General features: G+C 40.7%; 1 protein-coding gene across 2 annotated transcripts; it reads left to right on the forward strand.

Annotated features, from left to right (window-relative positions):
- The first annotated feature begins 457 nt into the window (after positions 1 to 457).
- On the forward strand, positions 458 to 25,639 carry APLF (aprataxin and PNKP like factor). 2 transcript variants are annotated; one of them, XM_063328407.1, is made up of 9 exons: positions 458 to 837; positions 2,260 to 2,411; positions 3,655 to 3,781; positions 5,665 to 5,843; positions 8,602 to 8,990; positions 16,627 to 16,752; positions 18,337 to 18,383; positions 19,805 to 19,843; positions 24,658 to 25,639. In XM_063328407.1, exons 1-9 carry the CDS (start codon positions 537 to 539, stop codon positions 24,861 to 24,863), a joined length of 1,566 nt encoding a protein of 521 aa, XP_063184477.1. In that variant the 5' UTR covers positions 458 to 536; the 3' UTR covers positions 24,864 to 25,639. The 2 variants fall into 2 exon arrangements, with proteins under 2 accessions (XP_063184477.1, XP_063184478.1); XM_063328408.1 differs by lacking the exon at positions 458 to 837 and adding an exon at positions 888 to 1,590.
- The last annotated feature ends 1,474 nt before the right edge of the window (positions 25,640 to 27,113 follow it).

Below are 27,113 nucleotides of genomic sequence, written 5' to 3' on the forward strand. Positions count from 1 at the left end.
CTGTTCTCATGAAACCAGAGCTCACACGCTGCCTAGCAGGGACATGTTGTCTTCTCCTCCCCAGCCCTGTCTACTGGTATGTGGCCTTTCTTCCCTGTCAGGCTGCGCAGACGTGGGTATGATGAAGACGAGTGCTGGCCAGCGTGAGGACTAAGCGGATGTGCTGAGCTGGCCAGGTGTGGTCCTGGGCAGGGAACAGGACAGCCTTGCTGTCACTTCTCTGTGTGTTTAACCAGACGTCCAGCTGTTGAGGTTCACTACCAAGCCAAGCCGTGACTATGGCGGTTCCCCCATTAGCCTGGGACAGGTGACGTGTCCTGATGTCATTTCTTTACGTATTCCTATTACCAGCCCCAGAAGCCTCGCCGCTGCGGACGTTACGTGGCTGGCGCTAACTTTACCTTCCAGGAATACCCGTTTCCCCGGTCGCAGTCGATCTCCCGCCGGCAGACGGCCCTCAGGCTCAAGCAGTGGTGCCTCCACAGGCGCTCGCTGCCCTCGATGACGCGGTGCCAGCCCTTGCACGTCGCGGCCGCATGACACAAGCTCTCAACGTCCAGGTCGCCGAAGATCCGACAGCTGACCTCCGCAGGGAGGACGGCCACGAAGTCGGCCGGGTCGTCTTCGTTGTCTTCTCCTCCTCTTCCTCCTCCCCGCTTCTCCCGGCCCACAGGGCGGAGCGCGGCCCCCTCCATCCCTGCCTACCCCCCTCACCGCGGCTCCGGGCGGCCGGTGCCAGAGCCGCTCCTCCGCCGCCCGGCATCTCCCCGCCTTCCGTCTGCGGTGGGACGTCCCTTGTTTTTAAACCGAATCTTTCGGCTTTTCGGGCCGGCGGAGGTGAGTGACGTAGAGGGCTGCGACGTCATCAGGCGGCGCCTGAGGTAAGGCCGGCGCCGTCCCTCGGGAGGAGTGGAGTGAGGGGTCCACTGCGGCCTCCTCCCCTCCCGAGGGGAAGGGGGCGGCTGCCGCCCCCGGTGCGGGTCCCTCGGGAAGGGGCTGGCGGGGCAGCCCCAGCCGCCCGTGTTTCTCCTCTCCAAGCAAGGAACCGGTGGGCTTGTGCCCGCCCTGCGGCGCTGAGGAGGAGGTGGCGGCAAGGACTGCCCGAGCGGTGCTCGCTCTCCTAATTTCCTCCTAATTCTCTGTGCTGGTGAATTGGCTAGTAGAAGGGCAAAGGGGTGAAGGAAAAATGATTGCGGTTTTGGTGCCCTTTCGCGACTGAAAGGCATTCCAGACGCGGTGGCTGCGACCTGAGGCGTTTAAAACCAGCGCCCGAGGACGTGGTGTCGCCTCAGAGCTGCAGGTTGTAGCCCGTGTTGAGAACTTGACAACTGGGCTGCATCGTGGCCAGCAGGGCGAGGGAGGGGATTCTGCCACTCTGCTCCACGCTGGTGAGACCCTACCTGGGGTACCGCCTCCAGCTCTGGGGCCCCCAACATCAGAAGGACATGGACCAGTTGGAGCGGGTCCTGAGGAAGCCACAAAAATGCTCAGAGGGCTGGAGCACCTCTGCTGTGAGGACAGCCTGAGAGAGTTGGGGTTGTTCAGCCTGGAGAAGAGAAGGCTCCATGGAGACCTTACAGCAGCCTTCTGGTACCTGAAGGGGCTACAGGAAAGAAGGGGCTCTTGATCGGGGAGTAGAGTGATAGGGCAAGGCATAATGGTTTTAAACTGAAAGAGGGGAGATTTAGATTAGGTGTCAGGAGGAAATTCTTTCCTGTGAGGGTGGTGAGACACTGGCCCAGATTGCCCAGAGCAGCTGTGGCTGTGGTGTCCCTGCCTATGGCAGGGGGGTGGAACTAGGTGGTCTTTAAGATCCCTTCCGACCCAAACCATTTGATGATTCTAAGTGCTGGATTCCTTGGGCATCTGATCCTGAAAACTGTATCTTAATGTTGTTACCTAACTATAAGTATAGAATTAAATTTTGGGAAGGTGCAAATTCTAAGCTGTAATTTGACCTTTCTCAAAGTCTTCTCAAAGTCACTAGCAGTGCCTAGTATAAATTACGTACTTAAAAGCGAGAACACAGTACAGTAGGGTTCTGCAGCAATTGGAAACTATTTACTTCAAATTACTTTCAGTGGAAGGTGGAAAGGAAGGCATGTTTATTTCCTCTGTAAGTTGATGTAAAAGTATGTTATGTTTAATTTAGAAGTGTTTTAATGGCAAATGTTCAGACCAAGTTCTGTGGTTATGCAAAAAGTACGTGTTTATATTCATAATGAGTTTGACTAGCTAAAAATTAATTTGCTTTCTCAGAAAAAAATCAGGAGGCTGATGTAGAAGAAGCACCAACTGTTCATCCTGTTGAGATGTCGTGTAGTCCATCATCAAGAGAACCAGCACGTTCCAACTGTGAGATACAGGGAGCTGCAAAAATGAGGAAAAATGACGCTACTTCCAGACATCTGGTGAGTGCTTAATTTTTAAGTTAATATTTGTAAGCATGTGTTGAAAATGAAGTAAAGGTGTGTTTTCTAAACCTTTTTCTCTGGAATATAAAAAAAAAATGGCTGCTGCTATAGGAATATTTTGAACTAACGATATGGTAGCTGAGTTCAGTACTGCAGAACAAAATCCATGGTCTCTGGTCTGTGCTGTAAGTACCTGTGCTGCAAGTACCTGTGAATGCCCAGAGGAATGAATGGCTCTTCTTCCAACCTAAAAGCCTCTGAAATTTATATCTGGAGAGCGTGCGGTTGGATTGTAGATGCTTTGTGCTGGCTATGAGTAATATCTGTTTATAGTGTACTAGCAGCCCATTTCATTTGAATTGTACAGTTTTGATGGAGTTGTGTTGTCAAGATCCATACAAACCCACAGAAAATAACTCCCCTGTTTTTTCCCTGGCAGCCAGCACCTTGTCCAGCAAAACAGAGTTTTCCAAGCAAAAATCTTTCGCTTTTTTAAAATGCGGCTGAGTAAAAATGGCTTTCAGACAGTCTGGTGCGTGTACAGAGCTGGCAGGATTTTTCTTAGGTCTTCTGTTGTGTATCCAGCGATGCAGTGCTAAAAGGGACACATTGGTCAATGTCATTGTACAGTAGATAGCTACGTACGACGAATGAAATGTCAGCCTTTACTGTAGCTGAGATTCCTGGGATGGATACTTGCCTTTTAGTAAGTAGAGATTCAAGCTGATGGTATTACTTCCAGTACATAAGTATGTACTGAACATGACTTCGGTGTATTTAATTTGTTTAGAGTCTGGTTCCTTTCTGGAGAAAGGAATTGAGAGAATGCTAGCAAGACTTTTCTGGTTTTTTGGTTCTTTTTTTGATAAACAGGCATTTGTTTGTTAAACATTCTCTTATTTCAGTGTGTTGAAGCTCTATAGCAAGATGCTGATATAGCTCTTCTATGACACTTTCAGTCTATAGCTTTTTAGATATTTATTCTAAAGATCTAAGGAGGTGTTTGGGTTTTTTTTACTACATGAAGGTTTCTATGGAATTGTTTTTCTGAGTGTGTAGGAACTATAGAAAAAAAAAAACCAAACAACAAGCCCAAATCAGGCAACGGGCACCATCCAGAAAGTAGGTAGTTATCCAGGATGTGTTTGAAGAACGTAACTGTGTATAAACTTGTGATCTAGTTTTTTGCCTCTCTCTTTTGCAACTGGAAAAAGGTACTAATCAGTAAATGTTGTTTCAGGTTCCTCTTTCTGATGATAATGAAAATGAACAGTCAAAATCTATTCAAAGAAAGAGAGTGCTTCCGTCTTGGATGCTGGAAAGAGATCTCCTGGTTCAGAGGATTTCTGAGCCTGTAATGAAAGGAGGTAGGTTTGCAGTGTAGTACATTTGCATACCAATATACATTCATGTGTTTTGATGCTATGTTCTTAAATTATAATGGTGGTGATAGAAAGTATTAGTTTGCTACTTCTCTTTCCATGTTTTGCCCCTAGCAGCTGGCAGAGACTGACTTCTGTTGTCGTCTTTATTATCAGTCCTATGGGTGTGACAGAGCTCTTTCTGATCAGTTGATTTTCTTCCTGTTCTTTTTTTTTATGCCAGATAATATACTCTCTTTGGACAGCTGAACATCTGATGTTCTGTAGCCTGTTCCTATAAACTTACCTCTTTCGTTTAGTATGTAAATTCTAGGTAGTTTCTGTGCCTTTAATTTTAAGCCTTCTCCACACTTAAGTCACTGATGTAGTGCCTTTCTAAGTTTAGATTCTTCTAATTTCACAGGTTTTAGAGCTGGGGTGTTTTGGGTGGTGGTGCGTGTTAGTTTATTTTTAACTGTGACTGAATCAGACTTGATAATTTCAAGTCCAAAGTTTCTTCCTAGGAGGAGCAGTTCATCGCATTATAGTAGTTTCTGACTAGTATGAAGCATTCCCTTGTGTCCTTCTTGCAAAAAGAAATTGCTGAATATACAATAAGCTTCGACCCCTGTGTATAAGTGGTAGCAGCATCAAAATAGCTGTGTTTAGTCACTATCAATGGGAGACACATGGGTGCAAGATTAGCACAAGCCCAGGAAAATTTTCTAGCAGTCTGGCTTTTGTCCTGGGAGCTTGTAAAGAGTTCTAAAACTGCTATTAGATGGTCTCTGACAAACTTACTGCAAGGCATTTATGGAACTGAAGGACTAAAGAACTGAGAGAAAGGAAATGACTAAGCACATTAACAGTGCTTCTGCGTTTCTATGTTTCTCTCTGATGAAGGCAGCATGCCCCACCCTGCTCACGCTTCTGTGGTGAGGTGTGAGGTAGTTTAGGTGCTAACGGCTGTTTCCTTCATTAGTCAATCTAAGTGTATGAACTGTGGCTGGTGGGTGTATGTCCGCTCCTCTGTGTCCAACAGCTATTCTGTCATGCCTCTGTTTCCATCTGCTATCTCTGCTGAGGTGATCTAATGGAAAAATTTGGCTCTTTATACCCAAGCAGGCCTGCAGAAGTATTTCATGTGGTGTCTGACAAACTGCTTCTTATCTCCTGTAGTAAATGCAGGAGTCTGGATGGATTGACCTGGGCAATTCTGGCTGTAAACACCTCTGTCATATGCCGTTGGCTACTCTGCCTATTCCTCTCCTCAAAAGCTAATTTTGAGAAAATTAGAAGAAGCAAAAGAAATTTTACTCCCCCCCCCCCCCCCCCCCCCCCCCCCCCAAATCTAGACTGTTCCCTGCTGGCTTATTCCCTCAGGTGAAAAAATTGCACGTACCAGAGGACTGCCACTGGCCACGTTGAGTTGTTGAGTCCTGCACTAGTGTAATTGTTTTCTTTATGTTTGATTCTTGGGGTTTTTTTGGGTGGGGTGGGAGGTTTTGTTTGTTTGCTTTTTCTGCGCAAGTACTAAAATGTCTGTTCTATATGTGTTTATAATGTTTGTTTCAAACATTATAAACTGAACATTTTGATCACATAGGTGCAGAGATTTGGAGCTGTCTGAGCAAGGGATATCTGTCTGCTGTTGAAGGCCTGACCTTGGGGGAGCTAGAGATACATAGGAACGCTATTGGAGCTGTTTAAAATTCCCTATAAGCGGGAAGTGCAAAATGTGTTGTTGAAATAGCAAATGCACAACTGCTGCTTTTTCTCATGCTTTTTGCCCAATCTTCTGCTTTGATGTAGCTTTAGATTTCTAATGCGGTCAGGATTTTTATTGTAATAGTTGCATTCCAAAAGTACCCTTTTATTTTTCTTTTAAGGTAGTAGAATGAAAAAATGCCAAGGAAGGGGAGAAAGTAATATGGACTCATTAAAATCAGAAGTAAATGTGCAGCAGAAAAAAAGATTAGCTTCTGAAGAAACTGTAGAGGATTTTGAAGGTGAAGAGCAAGATCAAGGGAAAAGGAGCTGTCTTTCCATCCCTGCCCCTTCATCTCAGGTAATTTTTTGGCTCAGGGCAGAACCATGGTATTTCAAAAAATGACAATGTAATTGGCAATGTCATATTGAAGGTTGAGTTTACAACATAACTATGTGTTCTGCTTGTGATTTGTTGTTTAAGAGTTGTTTTAAAATGCCAGTCCATTGGACAGCACTATAGCAAGGACCTGGAAGTCTTCAGAGACTTGGTTTTCTACACTTCCTTCTCAGGATCTGGGATTTAAGCCCCAAATGTTCCACAGAAATACCAGGCTTTCAGCTTTACAGCAAGAGGCTGGAATATGTGGGCCGAAGTACTGGTCCTAGGATTGGCTTAGTGTGTGGTTTCTTTTTCCAAGAACCGTTTGGGGATAGGTGATGGTGTGACACTGATATAATGTGACACTGGACTTTGCCCGAACGAGTGCCATTCTAGTTGGTGAAGTTTTATGGTCAGAAAATTATGGCATGTGGCTTAGCAACTGCTATGTCTTGAAGAAAGGTAGCAGGGAGTGTGCTTATGGCACTATCTAATAATCCAAGCTCAAAAAAGGAAAGCAAAAAAGTAATCTGAAATCCAAAACTATCTGTGGCAGTGAGCGAACGGGCACTTCAGTCCAGCTGCTCGATGTGTCTGTGTCTTTAAATTACAGCTGCATTTATAGGTGGTTAAATGCTTACTGATAGCACCCTGCTAATAATGAATGGAGAAGGGTCATTATCAAAGACAACATATTCTGATGAGAGGAAAGTGAGGCTTTCACAGACTTTTCCTTTAAGTGAACAACCTGGGCAGGTGTTTCTAATGTCTAGCATTACAATTACCTGGATCTGTTATAGGATCTGATAAAATACTTAAAATACTACTACTTGGTAAGCTTCATGGTTTTTGACACAGAAAACAATTGGGGGTTGGTTTTGTTTTTTAATTAAATCTTAAGGTTAATTGAAATTAGCTACTCAGCGTACCCTTCAGGGTGGTATCTTTTAATCCGAAAAAGTGTTCTGAGAGGGGAGCTTTGTTGTTGGCTGGGTACGTTAATACCAGCTGCAGTGCTGCTTTCTCTTTGTCAAACTACAAGGTGAGTGACTACATAATGAATTGTTTCATTTTGCAATTTGTGAGTATGAAGCCTTACTTATTTTCTCCTAATAATGTCATAAATCATTTTTATCTTGAGCACAGTGTAAGAAATTGCCTTCAGAACTTTGCATAAAAAATAATGTCTTCGTGCAAGCAAAAATAATAATCATAGAGAACTCTAAAAAAAATTGGAATTTTGTTAACAAAACCAAAATCATGCTCCTACTGTCACATTTAAGGCAATTGAGAAAATCTGCTGTAGGGTGGGAAGTAAAAAGAATATTAATTCTCCTAAGTGCCAGGGGCCACCAGATGGCAGTGAGGCTACATACGCGCTATAACCAGTGCCAATAGTCTGTTCTGTTGTCTGTGGTTTTCCTTGACTACAACCTGTTTTTTAACTAATTGTCATAATAAATGTGAAAGTGTTTAGTCTCGTTATATACAATATAGGCAATGGATTGAAGTATGTTTAGAGAAGTCACAAGTGGGAGTGGCAAATTAGAGTAATTTAGTCCTCCTTTTCTAAAAGGAGGACTAATTTCCTAAACTGCAGTTGTTTGCTGAGCCTGATTTTGGGAGTCTCGATAAAAGAGTCATCATTGTCTCCAAGTTGACTTGCTAAATATGCTGCTGTCAGGGTGATTTGATGTTACTGCTGACTTTGGCCTTTCTTAATCATGTTGCTGCTCAGATGTAATTGTCTCTGGTTTTGGTTATCATTTTATGAGACTTGCATCGAAAGGAACAAAATCAAATAGGAAACCACCAGCTGATTTTCAAGCTTTGCCAAACACGTACTTGTAAACCCAGTATAAATTTACTGGAAGGGAGCCTAGATAATAAACTGTAGAGAGCAGAGACCTTTGAATAGTTCTGTAGTGTATCAAAGTAGTTCAGCCTTCAGTATAGGTATGATTCCAGGTAATGTCTCGGTTGTCAGGATGATGTTCCTGTCTTGATTATGTATCTTACTCTTTTTCTCAAGCACACATCTCTTATTTTAAGTGCACATATGATCCAAAATTTAAAATGCAGTGTCTGTCAAAAGTGAAATTCTTGCCTGATGGTATCTACTGACAAACTGTATTATGATTTAGAGTCATGAGCTAAAGCATTTAAGATGTATTGGGACGGGATTAAGCTCAAGGTGTATATCATGAATTCCCATATATAGATAAATATATATATATCCCCCGTATACTTTGGTACTTCAGGGATTAAAACTGATTCTTGTATAGGAATGTATGTTCTTCTAAAGTGTATCTATAACCCCCATTCATTCTCCAGGAGCAGTACGTTTAATTTAAAATTAATTTAAGCTGAAGTCCTTGGGCTATTCACAAACTGAGGTGGTGAGAGAGGAGCCTGTCTGTGTTGGGAGGGAACTGAAGCTGAGGACAGGAGCACTAGGATAAGTTTTTCTTTAAATTGTGTGAGTGTCTGTGTGTTCCTAACTTGAGCCTTTCATTCAGCAGCTGCATTTTGCAGCTAACTTCAGTTTGGAAAGTGGAGTAGAAGGTTTTAAAGGCTGGACCAGATGATTTTTTGAGGTCCCTTCCAACCTGGCTGTTCTACGATTCTCTGATTTTGAAAACTGGAATGATGAGATGAGGCAGAGTTTGACCTTAAAGCTTTTAATTCTGAAGACCGTAAATTTTCAGGTCCTTCAAAATGTAACCTTGTTCCACAGAATACATCTGGATTTCCCCTTGAGAGTACCGTGAGAAAAATGGAAGAAAATGGCAAGACTGGAACAAAAACCCCTGGAAGTTCTCTGGAAAAAAATGGTAGGCAGCTGCATAGTAAATGTTCTAAAAGAATAGGTCAGATCTCCAGTAAAACAAATGTAACTGAGGAAACAGAAAACAAAGAGCAGATTACTGGTTCTACAAGCCAACAAGCTCACTGGGGCAGGACTTACCAAAATTTTGGTGCCCAGGAAGGGATTCTTGAGCCTGATGCAAATCTGGATTACGAGACTGAAATTTCTGATTCAACCAGAAGTGCAGATGCTTCAGAAAGCTCCAAACAGATCAAGCGTAAGAGGACACCTTGCATGTATGGAACAGGCTGTTACAGGTAAAGCAAAATTAAAACTAGCTTAAGATAGCTTATTATTAAGAAGTAATGTATTAGCTATGGAAGAAAAAACCGTAAAGTCGTTACAAGCTTTGATTTGAAAAAAAATCTTTTGGTAAGCAGGGGACTGATGAGAAACAAATGGCATAACAAAAATTTTAAAAGTATAAAAGGAGGAGCCAGGATGTTGTGCTAACTGCTACTATAACCCAAACAAGGGATGAAATACTTCAGCAAATTAAAAGATGAAATGTAGGAAATAAGAAACAAAGGTCCATTTTAGAAAAAAAAGAAATAAAAAACCCCACTGTGTGTACAGTATGTGTACCAGCAGGGAGAAGAGATGTAAATGGTTTAAAGCCCAACATAGACCCTGTAGGCTTGCTTTATTACCAGATAAAACTTTTATGAAAGATGATTGTATTTATTGAAGTTATTGCATGCTTTGTGATCTGAATATTTAAAATACTTATTATTGGTCCTCGCTAAATAACCAAGAATGATTTTTATTATAAATTGGCCGGTCTGCCTTTTTTGTTGGTTTTTTTTTTTTGATGCTTTTAGTCCCTACCTAAAACCAGAACAAGGCATACTTACAAGCTCCATGTTAACCCTTGTCTGGTCAGTGTCTTTGATAATACTTCAAGTGAAGAACAATTTTACTTTTTTTTTTTTCCCTTTTTTCTCCTACTCATATCCTCGCACTTCACAGTGAAAGATCTGTCATACAAAAATTGTGTGCGATACAAATGTTCCAGCAAAGTTCCAAAACACCATTGCTGAGTGCCTGGCCTCCCGATAGTTCTTTCTGCCCAGAAAAGATCTGGGGTGCTGTGTATTGATATATCAAAGAGAAGATACAAATCTAGAGGTGGTCTTGAGGCTAGCAAATGACCAATGACCTGAGGACTGCATTTAGAAGACTTTTGGCTCTACATAAATCTGTGTACACCATAAGCACAAAATATAAGGCTAAGCCAGGAAAGAGGGGGCCCTGTGACTTTTCCTTTTTTTCCCTTCTCCTCTCCCTTCTCCTCTCCCTTCTCCTCTCCCTTCTCCTCTCCCTTCTCCTCTCCCTTCTCCTCTCCCTTCTCCTCTCCCTTCTCCTCTCCCTTCTCCTCTCCCTTCTCCTCTCCCTTCTCCTCTCCCTTCTCCTCTCCCTTCTCCTCTCCCTTCTCCTCTCCCTTCTCCTCTCCCTTCTCCTCTCCCTTCTCCTCTCCCTTCTCCTCTCCCTTCTCCTCTCCCTTCTCCTCTCCCTTCTCCTCTCCCTTCTCCTCTCCCTTCTCCTCTCCCTTCTCCTCTCCCTTCTCCTCTCCCTTCTCCTCTCCCTTCTCCTCTCCCTTCTCCTCTCCCTTCTCCTCTCCCTTCTCCTCTCCCTTCTCCTCTCCCTTCTCCTCTCCCTTCTCCTCTCCCTTCTCCTCTCCCTTCTCCTCTCCCTTCTCCTCTCCCTTCTCCTCTCCCTTCTCCTCTCCCTTCTCCTCTCCCTTCTCCTCTCCCTTCTCCTCTCCCTTCTCCTCTCCCTTCTCCTCTCCCTTCTCCTCTCCCTTCTCCTCTCCCTTCTCCTCTCCCTTCTCCTCTCCCTTCTCCTCTCCCTTCTCCTCTCCCTTCTCCTCTCCCTTCTCCTCTCCCTTCTCCTCTCCCTTCTCCTCTCCCTTCTCCTCTCCCTTCTCCTCTCCCTTCTCCTCTCCCTTCTCCTCTCCCTTCTCCTCTCCCTTCTCCTCTCCCTTCTCCTCTCCCTTCTCCTCTCCCTTCTCCTCTCCCTTCTCCTCTCCCTTCTCCTCTCCCTTCTCCTCTCCCTTCTCCTCTCCCTTCTCCTCTCCCTTCTCCTCTCCCTTCTCCTCTCCCTTCTCCTCTCCCTTCTCCTCTCCCTTCTCCTCTCCCTTCTCCTCTCCCTTCTCCTCTCCCTTCTCCTCTCCCTTCTCCTCTCCCTTCTCCTCTCCCTTCTCCTCTCCCTTCTCCTCTCCCTTCTCCTCTCCCTTCTCCTCTCCCTTCTCCTCTCCCTTCTCCTCTCCCTTCTCCTCTCCCTTCTCCTCTCCCTTCTCCTCTCCCTTCTCCTCTCCCTTCTCCTCTCCCTTCTCCTCTCCCTTCTCCTCTCCCTTCTCCTCTCCCTTCTCCTCTCCCTTCTCCTCTCCCTTCTCCTCTCCCTTCTCCTCTCCCTTCTCCTCTCCCTTCTCCTCTCCCTTCTCCTCTCCCTTCTCCTCTCCCTTCTCCTCTCCCTTCTCCTCTCCCTTCTCCTCTCCCTTCTCCTCTCCCTTCTCCTCTCCCTTCTCCTCTCCCTTCTCCTCTCCCTTCTCCTCTCCCTTCTCCTCTCCCTTCTCCTCTCCCTTCTCCTCTCCCTTCTCCTCTCCCTTCTCCTCTCCCTTCTCCTCTCCCTTCTCCTCTCCCTTCTCCTCTCCCTTCTCCTCTCCCTTCTCCTCTCCCTTCTCCTCTCCCTTCTCCTCTCCCTTCTCCTCTCCCTTCTCCTCTCCCTTCTCCTCTCCCTTCTCCTCTCCCTTCTCCTCTCCCTTCTCCTCTCCCTTCTCCTCTCCCTTTTTTTTGCCTTCAAATTATTTTTTCTCCCTAAGGCGCTTGAACAATAGGAAAACCAGTGAGGTTATTTAGAAAACAAACAAGCACAAGTAAATGGATTCTTGTTTATGTTCAATCTGTAAATCAAAAGCATAAAGCTGTTATGTTAATGAATACATCAGATTTCCAGCTTTCATGCAGTTTTTTTTCATGTATCTCAAATTTTGCCCTTAATGAATATGATGAAAACATGTTTTATTAGGCAGTTAAGCTCATCCAGTAGTACAAATGCAGCCTCTGGTTTGCTATAGCTACTTTTAATTTTGCTAAGATAAGTTTTCTCCTGTATGGGGGTTAAGCTGATTTAATGCTCTAATATGCTGAAGGATTCCTAATGTTTAGGAAGGGAAATTTTAGCTACAGCTAATATGGAACAGGAGTCTGTATGTGTGTGTTTATTCTTGGGTCTTTATTCAATTCAAAAGCAATACTTTTCCAAAAGTATAGGTAATACTTAAGTAAAAAGAAAAGTAAAGTAAAAGAATGCTCTGGAATAACGCATAACAAAATCTGTTGGAGAAGTTTGTAAATAGGAAGTATCAAAAACATCAGCTTTCTGCCAGAAATGTCATGCGACTAAACAGTGAAAGAAATACGCTTTGTAGTCTGTCTTAGTATTTGCTTTTAATACAAGATGACCAAGTCGTCTTTCTGCATCAATGGCATAGCTATGTTAGATTAAAGCGAATAACTGCAACTACTCATGTGTTCAACAGACCATGTATGTAAGTGTGACGTGTATGGATGCTTTGAAGGAACATGTTGATAGCATATTCAGTTTTTCATTGTGTAGTGTTTTCCTTGAGCAAAAACTAGTTTTTAGAGTTGCTAAGGAAGAGGAGGTGCTTTGAGTGCTCTTTTGAGTACAGTGGATAGTTTCCCTCTCCTTCATTACTTTAACCTTATGAAAGGTGTCTTCCAACAAGATATGCTATAGGAGTCAGCATCCTAAAATAGTACTGCTTTGGTAACTATAACATTTCCTTAAAGTTCTTTTCTAGGTTAGATTTCTTATTCATAAAATGTCATTTATCCAATAACTAAATACTCTTCAGAGTTCTAGTCTTTATTTTGTAAAATCCTATTAAGAGATACTTGTCTTCTGGATATGATTAGTAAAATAGTACAAATTGAAAAGATTAAATGCTAGTTCTGTTAATTTTATTAGATTTCTCTAACACATATCTTAAACGTTTAGGAAATAATTTTGTAACCCACAGTTCAGTTTCTTCATTTGTGAATTTGAAAACACTGCTTTTGAAAGAATCAAGCTTGATGCACACCTTTTGCTCCAGGGTTTCTTCTTGTCGTTGTCCTTCAGTGACAGATTCTCTTTCTGAGGCAGCCTGAAGCTTTACCAAATTGAAAGAAACTGCTGTTACCAACAGGAAGCAAAGTGCTCTGTGTGTGTTATATCTGACTATATTTGTTGTGGAGGAACTTACTCTTTGAATACTGTCTTGTGTTCGTTTTCTCTTCTGGTGCTTCTTTTTCTGAACTTAGAAGAATAGGGAATTAAAAATAAATCCGAACCCAACCCCACTTTTCAAGGGCTGCATAGAAGGGGTGCGGTAGACCTGAACTCCCATCTCTAAAACTGTAACCCACAATTTTCGTCAACGCTGGGCATGTGTAGATCTTTCCCATAGCTGTCAAAGCAGGGGAACGCTCAACCAGCCTTTGGATTACTATTGTGTTCTTTTAAATACTTAGCTTTTTGTTTGCTTGTGAAAATAAGTATTTTTCCTTTCACCTTAAGCTTTTAAATCTGGCAGCTGAAGACCTGAGTGTGTCTTTTGGAGTCCTGTTTTCTAATAAGACTTAAAATTTATAGCTTACAAACATCTTAAACGGAGTTGTGGCATAACTTCAGGCTTGAATTCTACAGCTCCGTAACTCCTGCTGCTGGCAATTCGTTACAACTTCCCTACCAGTTTCTTTAGTAGCTGAGAAGATAAGCTCTTGAAATGGCAGGGGTCTTCTGCATGTGGTTATGAAGAGCCAGGGATTCTGACCTAATCAGTTCAACTTGCGCTGGAAAAAGCATTTAAGTTGTTTTTGGTAGCTGCACAGACAAAAAACTGTCTTAAATATTTCACTGAGCAATACTCAACTTCTGCTTGAGATGGCTGTATTGATTCTGAATAACTTTATCAGTTTTATTTGCATAACTTTTATTTGCATAATTTTCCACATCATGAAGTGTGAGTATACAAATTCAGAGCGTCTGTGAAAGTAAAGTTACAGTAACTGCGTGAGTATGTTTATGAGAAGGCAAATCTCCCATAAAACTTAATTAATTATTCTTAAAATAGGCTTTTAATTGGTTGATTTTTTTGTGTGAGTAAAGCTTACTGATTTTGTTTTTATCAAATGAGTAACATATTCCTGTGCAGTGGTTTTGTTGTGAAACTAATTAACTTTGGAGTGCAACTCATGGCGTGATAGATGTTGTGCTCTTACAACTCAAATCTTTTGTGTCTTAAAAAAAACCAAACAACCCCAAAAACCCAAACCAACAAAAAACCTCAAACAAACCAAACCCTTAATAAAAGAAAGAAGCCTCAGGTTTTTGCAAGAAGGGAAAATGTTTGCCTAATATAAGCCGTGTACTTCTCTGCGTCTATTTATTTTGCTGGATATCATTACACAACACATAGAGGTGGAATTATGGACAAATTATCCCAGTAAAAGGAAGATAAAATATGATGTTTCTACTGGTCCTGAGCATCTGAAGTAAGACATGTTTAAGATGCTTCACAGGTAACGTATAATTTGAGGATCATCATCCACTGGACCAAAGAATCCTGAAGCCTCGTAATCAGGAGTGTACATCAAGACCTTTTAATCTCTTCCTCCTTCCTCCCGTACTACTTTCTCTTTCTTTTTCCTTTTTTTTCCTCTCTTCCAACAAGGGCTGTTTGGTGTTGTCCAAGTAGGTTTCAAAGTAAATTTTTGAAAGAAAATGGGTATCTTCTAACATACGATAGGTTGGCTAAATGACAGCTATTAGGCCTTCTTTCCTTGGTGGCTATGATGCTCCATGTATCTTATTGTAGGAATAAATATAAAAATGATTTCACAGAACATTAGTTGCTTCTGTATCCCTTTCAGAAGATAAATCGTCTCTCAAATGACTCAAAACTCTTGCTTATATTGCTAATAAGCTAGCGTCATGGGTTTAGAAAACAAAGCAAGTAGCCTCTAAAATTACTTGATTTCATCCCATTTTACAGCCAGCCTGAATTTGGTGTAAGTGAAGTTTCCTGAGAACTTGTGGTAGAATAAATGATGAGTAAATGCAATCTTGCAATGACTTCTAGTGAAAAAATATTTACTTACCCTACAGTTTGCAGGAGTTAACAGAAAAGACTGGGATAAGAAGTTTGTCACCTCTGTAAATAGATCGAAGAGTTACTGGGTCTTTGATAAGTATCTCATTGAAGAGTTTATCTGTAGCTTGCTTGTTGAGCTTCCTGAATGAAAGATACCAGGCAAATGGAGATTTGAAGTATCAATACTAAATATCTAGTAGTTTTTGAATGCCTAAAAGGAGTCCTGAATGGCTGGTAGAGCTCACAGTGCTTAATCATTTTGCAAAAGCTGTAACAGAAGCTTTTTTTTCTTATGGTAGTAGGTGAAATACTGAAATTAACATTGGCTGTTACCTATAAAGTTTGTAAGAGGTAGTTGTGAATTTAAAGGAGAGAATGGCTGAGATCAATGAAGAAGCTGTTGTGTATGTAGCTAGCTACATACATGTTTTTGGCTTTGTGTTTCTAAATGCAGCTGTAACAAGTGTAAATAAAAGCAGTAATCACTCTGTAGTGTAAAGTTGTCATTCCTCTTGCTTGAGGCAAGAAGTTCGCCTTTATAATTTGCACAAATGCATTGAAGGTTATGTACTTAGTGTGGTAAATCACTGAAGTATTTTGTGGATGTCTTTTGGAAAATAATTTATTAAAATATCTCACGTTCCATGCTTTTAAATATTATGCTTGGAAAAAAGTGTCTCTAAAAGAAATCTTAGGGAAAAAGTAGATTTGCTTTTGGTATGAGTATGTTCGTTTTGACATAATTTTTGTAGTGTTTTGATCTGTCACGTGAATTTCTCCTGAAGTTGTAACCCGTTTTTCTGTGTTCTTTTTAATGTCACTTACAGAAGTTTTGTAATGCAAACTCTTCTCTAAGTAGTGTTGTTATAGCTGTCTCGTGTTGTATGGTGTGTATCCAGACATATTGCCTAGAAGCAATAGGAATGTTCTTTCAATAATGCATAGGTTTGTATTCACTACTTGCACACCTTGCATTCAACTCTAAGTGTTGCAGAGCAAAATGTCATGGATGCTACTAATGTGCCCTCATCACTAACATTGGTGTGACTCAACTACATGCAGAGCCATCATGTCTTATGGTACAACTTCATGTCATCGTTGTAATTTGGTATTTCAAATAAAACGTCATGGTAGCCAACCAAACTTGCCAGCATAATCAATGTAACGTCTAATAGACTGCTCCATCTGGAATAATGTGCTAGCGTTTGAAGTATTTGAGTGAGCAGTAACTTGTATACGGAACAGAAATAATAGTTGAGGGCAGATTGCCTGAGGCTAATATGCGATTACCCGAGGATGTGGGGAGTCTTTAGTGCTGCAGTTGTTCAGCTGGCCCTTCCAACTTGTGCTAAGGCTTCAAGTAGAAGTTTCTATCGCGCTTCGATAGCTCCAGAAGGAGTCATAACAGAGCAAGTTGTCCACTGAGTAAGATTCATGCTATGTGACTACATCAGTAGATTGTGTATTTGTTGGAGGTCTGAAACTTAAAGCTGAGATGGCAAATAGGAAAATTCCTGTTTTAACCTCCTTTGCAGCCTGTGCTGCAAAGCAAAGCTTTTCTTCTGTTATCATGAAAGTAGGTCTTACATTCTGTATAAAGTTAGATGTTAGAAGCTCTTTTTTATGTAACCACAGAAAAATGAGTTGTCACTGATTCAGTAACACCCTTCTTATCTCCACTTCTCATGTTTAAATGGAACAGTCAGTTCTCTCTATATATTTGTCTTTTCCAGGAAGAATCCCATTCACTTCCAGCAGTTCAGTCACCCTAATGATGATGACTATCATGAAACGGAGATCGTAACTCAGGGTAACAATGATAACCGGCCTGAATGTCCATATGGAATGGCTTGTTATAGGTAAGAAACACTGTACAAAATGGCTTTTCTTGTTTTACAGGTTAAGACTGTTCTCCCCTGGAGTTACAAAATTATAATAGGATAATGAGTAATTCTTGACGTTAAATCTTGAGCGTAGGCTATCATTATGGTTCTTCCTAAAGTCTCACTGCCTTCTGAAATTTCCTGTGGACAGACTGCTACCTTTAAAGTACCCAAGGCTGTGCAAAATATTTGTTAGCGATTTCAGCTGGTAAACATGAAAACTTGACTTTTGGAACCTATTCAGTGACTCAAAGATCAACACGTTTGTCAATGTAGTAAACTATTCCCTCTTTTTTTTTTAACATAGATTATAGTTACATGTTGTTCTTGATATGTAATTTATAAATTTTGATAAAGTATTTGTTGAGGTTTTGTACAAAAACTATTTTAATCGGTTTTGATTTGTTAGAAAGCATAATTTAGGTAACAGCAATAAAATCCAGTTTATGTCTGACTTCAGTTTCTTCTAAGCACTGTTGATTTTCTTCAAAAGATTGGTTTACCTCATTGTATTTCTCAGTGTCTAGGTTTTACACTTCTATTTAGCAGAGTTTAATGACTGCTCTGTAATGGAAAAAATGGACAAAAGGATATATTTTGAGGCAACAGCAATTCTGTGGGAGCATATTGAAATTAACAGCTGCTGTTAATAAAGATTTGCCTTAGCAGAAACACTTTCTCCTCTCTCTCACAGAAATTGTGATGATCCTAAAGAGCATGTTCTCTATGAAATGTAACAAAATGAGGGTGGCTTTTAAGAAAAAGCCAAGTTATATTCAACTAATGCAGAAAAGGTTTCTCTTCTGAAAAACAGAAAATTGAGAAATCTGGGTTTATTTCGATAATGAAATTGACAACATACTTTTCAGGAGTACAACGGATGCTTTATGCAATTCCAGATAAGACAACCTCTGTGCTGTATTAATTGATAATTTCTTAATCTGTGTTTGTTTCTTTGGCGGTAGAGGAAAGGAAGCACCTTGGAGCAATAATAATTCTATCAACAAAGCAACAGATGCAATTTGAAGAGTTTTCTTCTTATTTTTGTTGTCTTTATCTGTTGGCTACTACTTGAAGGGAACATAATTAAATGATCTAAATGCTATGCCTTGAGTTGGGATCAAATGGTCTGATGCTGACAATAGTAGTAAAACACTGAAATAGGCAATTCTTCTTGTTCCAGTACAGTGTATTTAATAAGAAGCTGTATTTTCATTTTTTATTCAGGTAACTATCACTTCTGTCTAATGCACACATAATGTACATTGGGATGGCAGTAGAGATAGAATTGTAAATCAACTTGAAGCATGTGAATTTGTGACAATTTTTTTGACATAAAAAATAAGACTTTTCTAGTGAAGACTAACTGTACTATTCTGTTCTTTGAAGAATAAGAAAACATAAATAAGCAATTGCTTTTACAAGGCAGTCTTCACAGCAAGGGTATTCTGTAAAATATAGGAAAAAGGGATGAAAATTATCCATAAAATACCAAGGAGTTCTGGGCTTGTTAAGTGTGGAACAAGGTGGCAAATCAAGCTTTTACTGTTTTCTTTGCAGGAAGAACCCACAGCACAAGCTAGAATACAAGCACAGTGCACCTCCAGGTAAGCCAACTTGTTCGATGTAGCTCAAAGTGTGGGAGGGTGAAACTCCAGAACCCAGTAATGGATACCAAAAATTTGGACTAAAATGCTTTCAGCTACTGTAAGTGAAAAACACCGCATTTACAGCTTGCTTTGTATTGCCCTGCACCCTTGTGCTTCTTAAGCTTGAGTTCTTGCCCTTGTCTGTGATAAGGAAGGTTGCTTGGCCACTGCAGACCTGCGCTCACTTTTTCATATGTTTTTCAACTGAAGTGAGATGGCCTGGGTCAGACACAATTGACATAGTTTATATGCGTTTTATCTTACATATTGACAAAACTGCTGTGTGGCAAGTGGCTATTTTCATAGGTTTTATTGAAAGTTAAATATGGTGTAGTGTGACATTACTGGATCTCTGTATTCTACTTCCTCCATTCAGAGCTGCAGTATTACAATGAAAGCAGGCAGTATAGTTAGGTGTTACTGAAGTTATTTGTCAACACTGGGTACTGCAGTAAATTATTTCTGTAGCTTTTCTCTCACCCCCATAGCAAAATGTGTACAGAGAAATATTTTATGTTTTAACTGTATAGATTTATATGTTAAGACTTCATACTTACTTTTTATTCTTATTTTTCTTTTGATAGGAAATCCTCAGGTAATATATGATTTTAAAGTCTTGTGATGCTCTAAAACAAACATTGCAAGCGTGTCTGTCATCTTGTTTTATTTTAAATTTTTTTTGGACCAATGATTTTCATACTGAGAGAACAAATTTTTTCATGTATGTTCTCTTGAGGCTTGGAGGCAATATAATTAAAACTGAATCTGAGTTTCTATTCTAAAACTTTCTAGTCTTTTATATTCCAATAACTAGACTTGTTGAAAAACACAGGGGAATGTGCTGTTTACATTTTTTCTGTTTGTAAAGAATTCAAAGAGATACTTTGCATTTTTTGTGCTTTTCTTGATTATTGGACTTGAAATTTTTTTCCACTTGAAATCCCAGTGCAATAAACAATACTTCAGAGCATGACAGTTATGGAAATGCAATGATATGTATTTTACTTAATAATGTCATAATGCTGATTCTTTAAAGGAGAAATGGCATTTATGGAAACAATAGTGTGAAATATTTAAATGTTTTGAAATACTCCAATTTTCTACTTAAAAAATCCAGCCAGTATTGATGACATTTGTCTGCAGATGGCATGATTCATAATAGCAGGAACTGTTCATCTGGGTATTCTCTCAAGAATCATTCAATACTAAAAAAACGGGGGGGGGGGGGGGGGGCAGCAGAGTAGTTTCTGTACTTGTAAATACAGCAGAACCATTGCAGCATTTATTGTAATAGGTCAGTCTTCTATTCTACCAACCTCGATGAATAACCCTTATGCTAGGTTGTACTCTGTCCTGACTAATAACTTTTCTCTCTTTAGTAACCGAAAGAAGAACCCGACAACGGACTTCAAAAAATGGTGAGCATGTTCTAACGTTGTGAATGGGCACATCAGCACGGGGTGCAACTGATCTGCCTTGGTTTTCGGGCATTTAATAGTGCTGGAGATGCTTGATAATACTTAGCTGAGGAGAAAGTATTCGTTATTTTAGTATAACCCTGCTTGTTTTATCACATGTAATAGTGCGGAAATTGTCTTTGTGTCAAGCTTCCTGGGTTGACGTACCTATACTTCCCTGGAAGCAGACAAGAAAGCAAACAAATGTTTTAAAGCAAGACACGTGGCTAAATTGATTCTTCCTTCCTTGCACAGGGGTCATAACAGGATGAAAGGAATCCAATATTTCATCCACAACTAGTTAAGGTTGCCCTGTAAAGACTGATTGCTCTTGAAACATTGGTGTATTCCTTCTGCATTGCATTGACCTTTAAATAACTTTCAAGTGATATCTGTGCATGTGCTAATGAGCTTTTCTTATACTTACTAAGAGGTATTGATGTTTCAGGTAAGATACTGGCTTGTTAGGACTAAAGTATAGAAGAAGGTTAATGTCTTTGAGATCGGGGCAGCTTTAACTTTAAACCACATATATATCCTTCTTACTTTAATTTCTGGTAATCAGTGAGGATTATGTAGTAGCACAGGTGAGCTGTAGTCTCTCTTGATAACGTAAATTGTAATACTGTGTGTGAATATCTCCTCCACTTACCAGTGGCACACATAGCTTGCTTTGCTGCTGCCAAGAAGGTTAACTTACACATTGTGAGTGCGTGGACTCCAGCTTTAAATATCCTTTCGGTCTGTTTTCAGGCTTCTTTTGTGTCTCTTTCATGTGTGAAGCTTCCTATTCTTTCTAAAATAATTTTAAAAAGTGAGCTTTAAAGAGCAGCCTGAAAGTCTGATGGTATGCCATCTTCACTTCCACTGGCCTGAACAAAGCATGAGGATGTGGAACTGCGGCATCTCAAGTAGAAGTGGGAACTGGCTTGTCTTCCTTGAGATCACCAAGGTGATCTCCCAAAGAAATCGTCAAAATAGAGAGATCTACCTTCTAGAGAAAATAAATAAAAGTGCAAATAAGTATAGTTAGTTTTCTAGGCAGGGTGTTTTGCCCTCCATTTCCGTTGTGGGTAGATGCAAGAGTTTGCCGTTATTCTTTCTGCTGACAAATTTTTTCCCCATCTCATTTCCTTATCGTGTATGCATGCACTCTTGCTATCACTGAACGCTTGATAGGGTTGTATCTGTGCACTAGTATATTCTGAGGCGTATTTGTTACCTGTCTGTTTTGACGCATCCCATGCCCCATCTTGGTCACTGCTCCCTTGTAGAAATGTGTATTACAGCGTCGTGAGAATTGTTAGCAGCATTGTAAGAGCAGTGAGGCGTTAAGATTTTATAATGAAGCAAGATGAACTGTGTGCATATCTGAAGTCCTCCTTACTCTAAATCTAAATCTTGACGGTTTTAAACTGTAGCTGTGCTTTCATAGGTATACCTTCCTTACCTGAATGGTAGATCTTGCGTGTACAGCTCATGGCACGTCGTCAGCCAACCGTGACTATGGGTGGAAAAGTCCTTCTCTTGTAAGCACATAAAACTTTAACACGGAAGTGAAATTCAGTTTATCAAATTCAACTCCTCTTACTAAGAAAGAACCAGGGAAGAACTGATGTTCCGTGCACAGGGAAAAGAAGGGAATTCATTAATTAAAGTGCTGTTCATATTTACTGGATTTTTAGTTTATTTTTTTCTATGTCTTGTTGACTGGCTTGCTTAGCACTCTTGAGGGCAAAGCTTGTAAAAGGCTGGGCTCCACAAGCTCATGTCTGAGGCAGTCAGATGGAGGCATGTAAGGTCAGTCCCACAGACAGTCAGGGCTCCACTAACCCTTATTTCGTGCTGTTTGTCACAACCGCGCTGTTAAGCACAGCAGCATTAATTTCCATACAAGTGTATTTAAACTCCACCAGCCAAGAAAAGAAGGGTACCATCTACGTGACATTTGATATGTTCAGTTTTTAACATTTTTAGCCTAATTGTTACCAGAGGGACTGCAGATTGCCTATAGAGAATGCAGTCTATGTTCTGAGAAATAATCTAAGGCTAATTTCCGGGAGAATAGTTGTAAAGGAGGAAACAAAACAAAACAAAAAAAGGTTAGAGTTCTGCTGTCATTAAATTGTCACTACTGAATGACCTCACTACGTTGTTGCTACCCAAGATGAATGACCTGCTGTGGCTATAGACTATACAGGATTCTCCTACATGCTTCTTCGTAGGTTTTCTAGCAAGCTAATCAGCTCACTTCCAAATATAACTCTTTGAAAAGGGCAGTCAGCATGTCAGCAAGCTTTTTCTCCCCACGTGGAGCAGATAGATACTTTCAGAGAAAGTTTTAAGGTCATCTTTAGAAATATGGTACTAGGGAAAAGGCAAAATTGCGCCTAATGAGCAGCTTTAGGGGCTGTGGGGCTGAGTTAAACTGTAGTGGAACGAGGTGGAGTGGGAAGACATGGAAGGAAGCACATCATTCACTGCTGAAATCTAAAAGCATTGATGTACGGGGAGGAAAACCATAGTATGCTCCTTGTACATTTGTAGGAAAATATATGGAAGTAATCGGTATTTTGCCAGAATTGCTACTTCTGTTGTAAAATACCACCCCATAGTGCTTTGAAAGTGAAGAGCAGCTTTTCTTTGCTAAGCAGGTTTTGGGCTTATTACTCTCATAAGCTTAGCCTTGGAAAAGGGATTTTGTTCTTATTGTATTTAGCATCTTTGTTTTGACCTCTCCCCTCCAAGACATAATCCATGCCGCAGGACCATAGTCTGTGATTCTTAGAAGCAATTCTGCTGGTGTGGGTAAACATGGGCGTGATTAATTTCCTCTGAAGTCTGGTAAACAATAAACTAGCAAGCAGAATAGTGGATTACAGCTCAAATTTCAATGTTGGCATTTTCAGGATTTTTTGCTAGGTAGTGCACAGTCAGTCCTTCAAAGAATATAGAATATAGATTGCTAGCCATAGCATATTTCTCAGCTATGTTATTGGCTGTGTCACACGTGGCTGAGGAGGTCATTCGGTGCCCCCGTAGCACAATTCACTCATAAAACTCTGTATCTTTGAGAAACTTGGCTAATGTTGTAAATGCTTTCGAAAGCCTTGGCTGAGAGTTGCTATAGAGTGCAAACTGTTAATCAAACCATAAGATAATTCTGGAATAGTAATGTTCCCACTAGTAGAAAAATGTAACTGATAGAAGATGTGATCTGACTACATAAGGTACTAGTGTTCTCGTTAGTTCACCACAGGCATAGCTTGCATGCCTGGAGCTCTGACCTGAGGTTGCAAGAAGCTGCTAAGAAATGCTTATGGTTAATATAAATGTTGATGATTTGGACTAGGATCTGTAGCTGAGAAAAAAAAATACATGTTGATAGTTTCATATGAAAGATAAGAACTGCTCAGCAGATAAATTTTCTGTATGAGATCATTGACAGGCTATCTCTAGATGAAATAAGAATGCAGAAATTGGAGGCTTGGAAGAAGAGAAACAAATATGGTTTTACTCAGAGGTATGACTGAAGGGCAGAACACTTGGTTGGAATATTAACAGACTGTGGCTAGTTAGGAATTGTGGACATGTAAGAAAAAGAGAGAGAGTGCAGGCTTTTAGAGCAAGGGTTATGCACATCTGCCAAAATCATGAAGCAGTGGAAATAAACTTGTTAAGGTTCACAGCTACCAATAAATAAAAGGAGAAGACATGGCAGCAGCTTTGTATAGACAATACCAAATCAGATAAGATAAGGCTTCTTCAAATAGTAGAATTATCCTTCCCCTGGGAATTGATTTAAATGTGCCAACGTAGTCAAACAACTAAAAGAATACTGCAAAACAAGCTGTCTAAAAAAGTTTAGGAACATGCTGTGAATAGCATCCATTTCTTGTAAACAGAGGTTTCTGAGTCTTTGATTCTTGCCAATACAGAGTATTACGAAATACCATGAAGGCAGGAGGCAATTTGATCACAAATGTAATTTGTGAAGAAGATGCATGGACAGCCAATTAGAAAGCAGTGCAATAGAATAGACTGAACTGGGAAACAGGTAGGCTGCACCCAGCTCAGGAGAGAAGTGTTCAGCATGTGTTGTTTCCTTAACCTGTGTTCAAAAAGGAAGCACAGACTATCCAGCATGGATCCAAGTTGAGAATGTAGGAGGCGAGTGATCTAGCAGATTCCCTTCTCTCACCTGAAGCTCAGGAAAGAAGTGAATGGAAATTAAAAGCCATGTCAGATTCCAAAGAGTATGAGTATCTAAGTAAGTACTAAGTAAGTATATATGGATGAAGGCAGAAAAGCGATGGTCAAAATAGCCCTTTGACAATAGCTAGAGGCTAAATGGCAAGATAGATGGATTGTTTAGGTACAGAAGCAGCAGGAAGCCAACTAGGAAAATTGTGTGTGCCACTCCTTAGGGAAAGGAGGGTTATCAGAAGACATTATCTCATAGTGTTTTCATCTGATATCAGAAGACATTATCAGAAGAGGCCTGATTCTGTCTTCCAAGTGCCGGAAGAAAAGCCAGTAAGGAAGACTGCTAAGTAGTCAGACTGCTAAGTGGTAAGTGCTGCAGTAGGGGTCAGAGAGAGATGGCACAGCTTTTCATGAATCTTGAAAATCAAACCCAAAGTTGTCAGCATTGCATAGAGTGCTTTAGTTGATTCTTTCCCCTCCTGAGGGGAGAGACTAACTAGATGGTCTCTGGAAGGTCTCTCTAGTTCTGTATTCACGATTCACGAATATATGACATTTTGTCCCTACAGGAAGAAGGGCTGTGGAGAAAGACAGTGCCAATGATGATGAACCAAATGAATATGACCTTAACGACAGCTTTATAGATGATGAGGAAGAGGAGTGTGAACCTACTGATGAAGACTCTGACTGGGAACCAAGTTCAGAAGACAAGGATAACGAAGATGTTGAAACGCTTTTGCAAGAAGCACATAGATTTGTTAAGACCAAAAAGTAGCTGCAGGGGAACAACATTATGAATGTCCAGTCTGATTCTGCTAAAACATGGATGTGCAAGGAAAGGAATTGCTTGGAAAACTGTTTTTTTCCTCAGTGATGTAGGCACTATAGGAAGATTTTAATGGGGTCGAGGGGATTCAGCAATGCCTCTCTTGTCCATATGTATTATTTTGGTGGGGTTTTTTTGTTTTATTAAGTGGTGGAGGCAGAGGACTGAGCTCTGGAAGTTTTTGTTTTTTCTCATCTATTTCTTTTGCAACACCATTGGTGTCTCATAGTTTGAAATACAATTTTAAAGATTGTTAATGCTTCCTCTTCCTGTGCTTGAAAGAAATACTGGCATTAGGAAAGCCATTTGTTTTGCTAAAACACAATATATTCTGTGTTGAATTAAGAGGAGTTACACGTCACACTTGCAGTATCACAGGCTAACTCTTGGGCATTGCAGGAGAATCCGTCTAAACCATTTTTTAATGTTGTTTTGAGTTAGTGCAGTCTTAAACTTCATTAGTCTGCTACTAGCTGTCCTTTTAGGTGTCATTTCTTTGATTCTCTTGATGTACAGTGGTTAAATACAGGTTGTCTAAATCACGTGAGAAGAGTATCTCAGTGTATTGAACCACTTGGTTGCCTCAATAATTTTGGTGTATTTGCTCTAATTACAGTAGTAGCTCTTTCCATGCCTGTACATCACTGGAATTGTGTTCAGTTCATAATAAAGCTGAAGTCTTGATGACTGTATTTTTGCACAATTAAACTTGTAACATACCGTGGGAAAAACGTGTAACTGTGTCTGTGATTTCTAAAGACTTTGGGGGGAAGTCCTGCCTTCAATGTGTTCACAGCTTCTCTGAGCTTTCAAGAAAGGTAAGGTCTCAGTGTGGTTTGGGACAGATGACTGGAGCCATGTGAATTGGGTGCTTTTTTGGACATAATCCTGAAATTCTGCAGGGCAGGCATTCTGTGGTTGTGGCTCCCCTGTGAACACTGCCCAATCATGGTTGAAAATAGACATCCAAATACACTCAAGCTTTTCAGTTGGGTGGCAAAATATTCTGTGCTTAAAATAAAATGGCCATTGCTGCAAGGTGGCATTGCTTTTAGATGCAGGATCATCTTTTGTCAATTGTTGTTAGAAGCTTCTCTCAAAAATTGTAGATATCGAAAACATAAACGTTTACAATGGGCAACTGTTCCGAATGTGGAGAACATCGGCTTCTCTTGGCCCGTGGGTTACTGTTTGCTAAAGCTATTCCATACAGAAACAATCTAGTTGGTGTTTTTTACAGTGTCTGATGATTTCTGTGACTGTAACCCTCCTCAAGCCGAAGCATTCTGCATTGTCGTGTTATCTTGTGAATAGCTGTTTAAGCTGCTCTTGGGCGCTGCTAGCCTTGACTTTGAAAGTAGAAATAGCTTTTTGTCGCTGGAAGCTCCCAGTCAGATATGTAATCACAAAATCAAATTTAGAAGTAATTCTTGGTTTTTCATGATAGATCAAGTTTTATTACTGAACTGAAAAAGGACTGAAATTATGTATGACCAAAGCAGCACCCTGGGACAGTCAAAGCCATAAACCAAGCTGCTCTGTACTAGTAGATTGATGTTATCTCTATTTAAGCGTATTTTCCTGCTCTTGTATTCTTTCCTTAACACAGGATATATTTTTAATCTTATGTAGGGATGAATGTGAAACTCCAGGATATTGGAGTATTGATTGAAACCACTCTGAGGTATGGATGAGGCTACTCCGACTCTCCGCAGACGCCCCAATGTCAAGTGACCCGATGCCTTTTCGGTGAGTCAGGAATGCACCACAACTTAGCGGGCTGACTCTAGAGATAGTCCTGTGATTACACTCGCTCTGGCTACCGTTTACTCTGTAATGTATTAGTGAAATAATAAGGGGTACATTCTGACCATCTATGCCGATTGCCTCCGAAAGGCAAAGTATGATATTTCCCCAGGTAGTCTCTGCATCATGTTACCCTGTAATATATGCTTATTAGTTCTGAAAAGAAGAGGCTGTTGGAATCTTTACCACCCCCCCAAAAAAAGTATTTTAAAACGGTGTACTTTAAATGACGTGAGTAAGAAGTGCTTTTCTTCAGCTGTCCCCCTTAGAGGGTACCCATCCATTTTCACAAGACAGGACTAAGATGCGTAAGCTCTCTTTTCCTTGCATTATGAGGCGCAAACCGTAATTCCTCCTCCTCCTCATTTTAACTCATGATACCATACTTCCAAG

Source organism: Chroicocephalus ridibundus, chromosome 3, assembly GCF_963924245.1.
Source record: "Chroicocephalus ridibundus chromosome 3, bChrRid1.1, whole genome shotgun sequence".
NCBI classification, from domain to species: Eukaryota; Metazoa; Chordata; class Aves; order Charadriiformes; family Laridae; genus Chroicocephalus; species Chroicocephalus ridibundus.

Excerpts from the sequence above, each read along its gene's own strand:
- APLF (XM_063328407.1), top strand. The coding sequence starts at position 537 with ATGACACAAGCTCTCAACGTCCAGGTCGCCGAAGATCCGACAGCTGAC. Across the intron at positions 838-2,259 it reads GGCTTTTCGGGCCGGCGGAG|AAAAAAATCAGGAGGCTGAT; the intron begins GTGAGTGACGTA and ends TTGCTTTCTCAG. Across the intron at positions 8,991-16,626 it reads TATGGAACAGGCTGTTACAG|GAAGAATCCCATTCACTTCC; the intron begins GTAAAGCAAAAT and ends TGTCTTTTCCAG.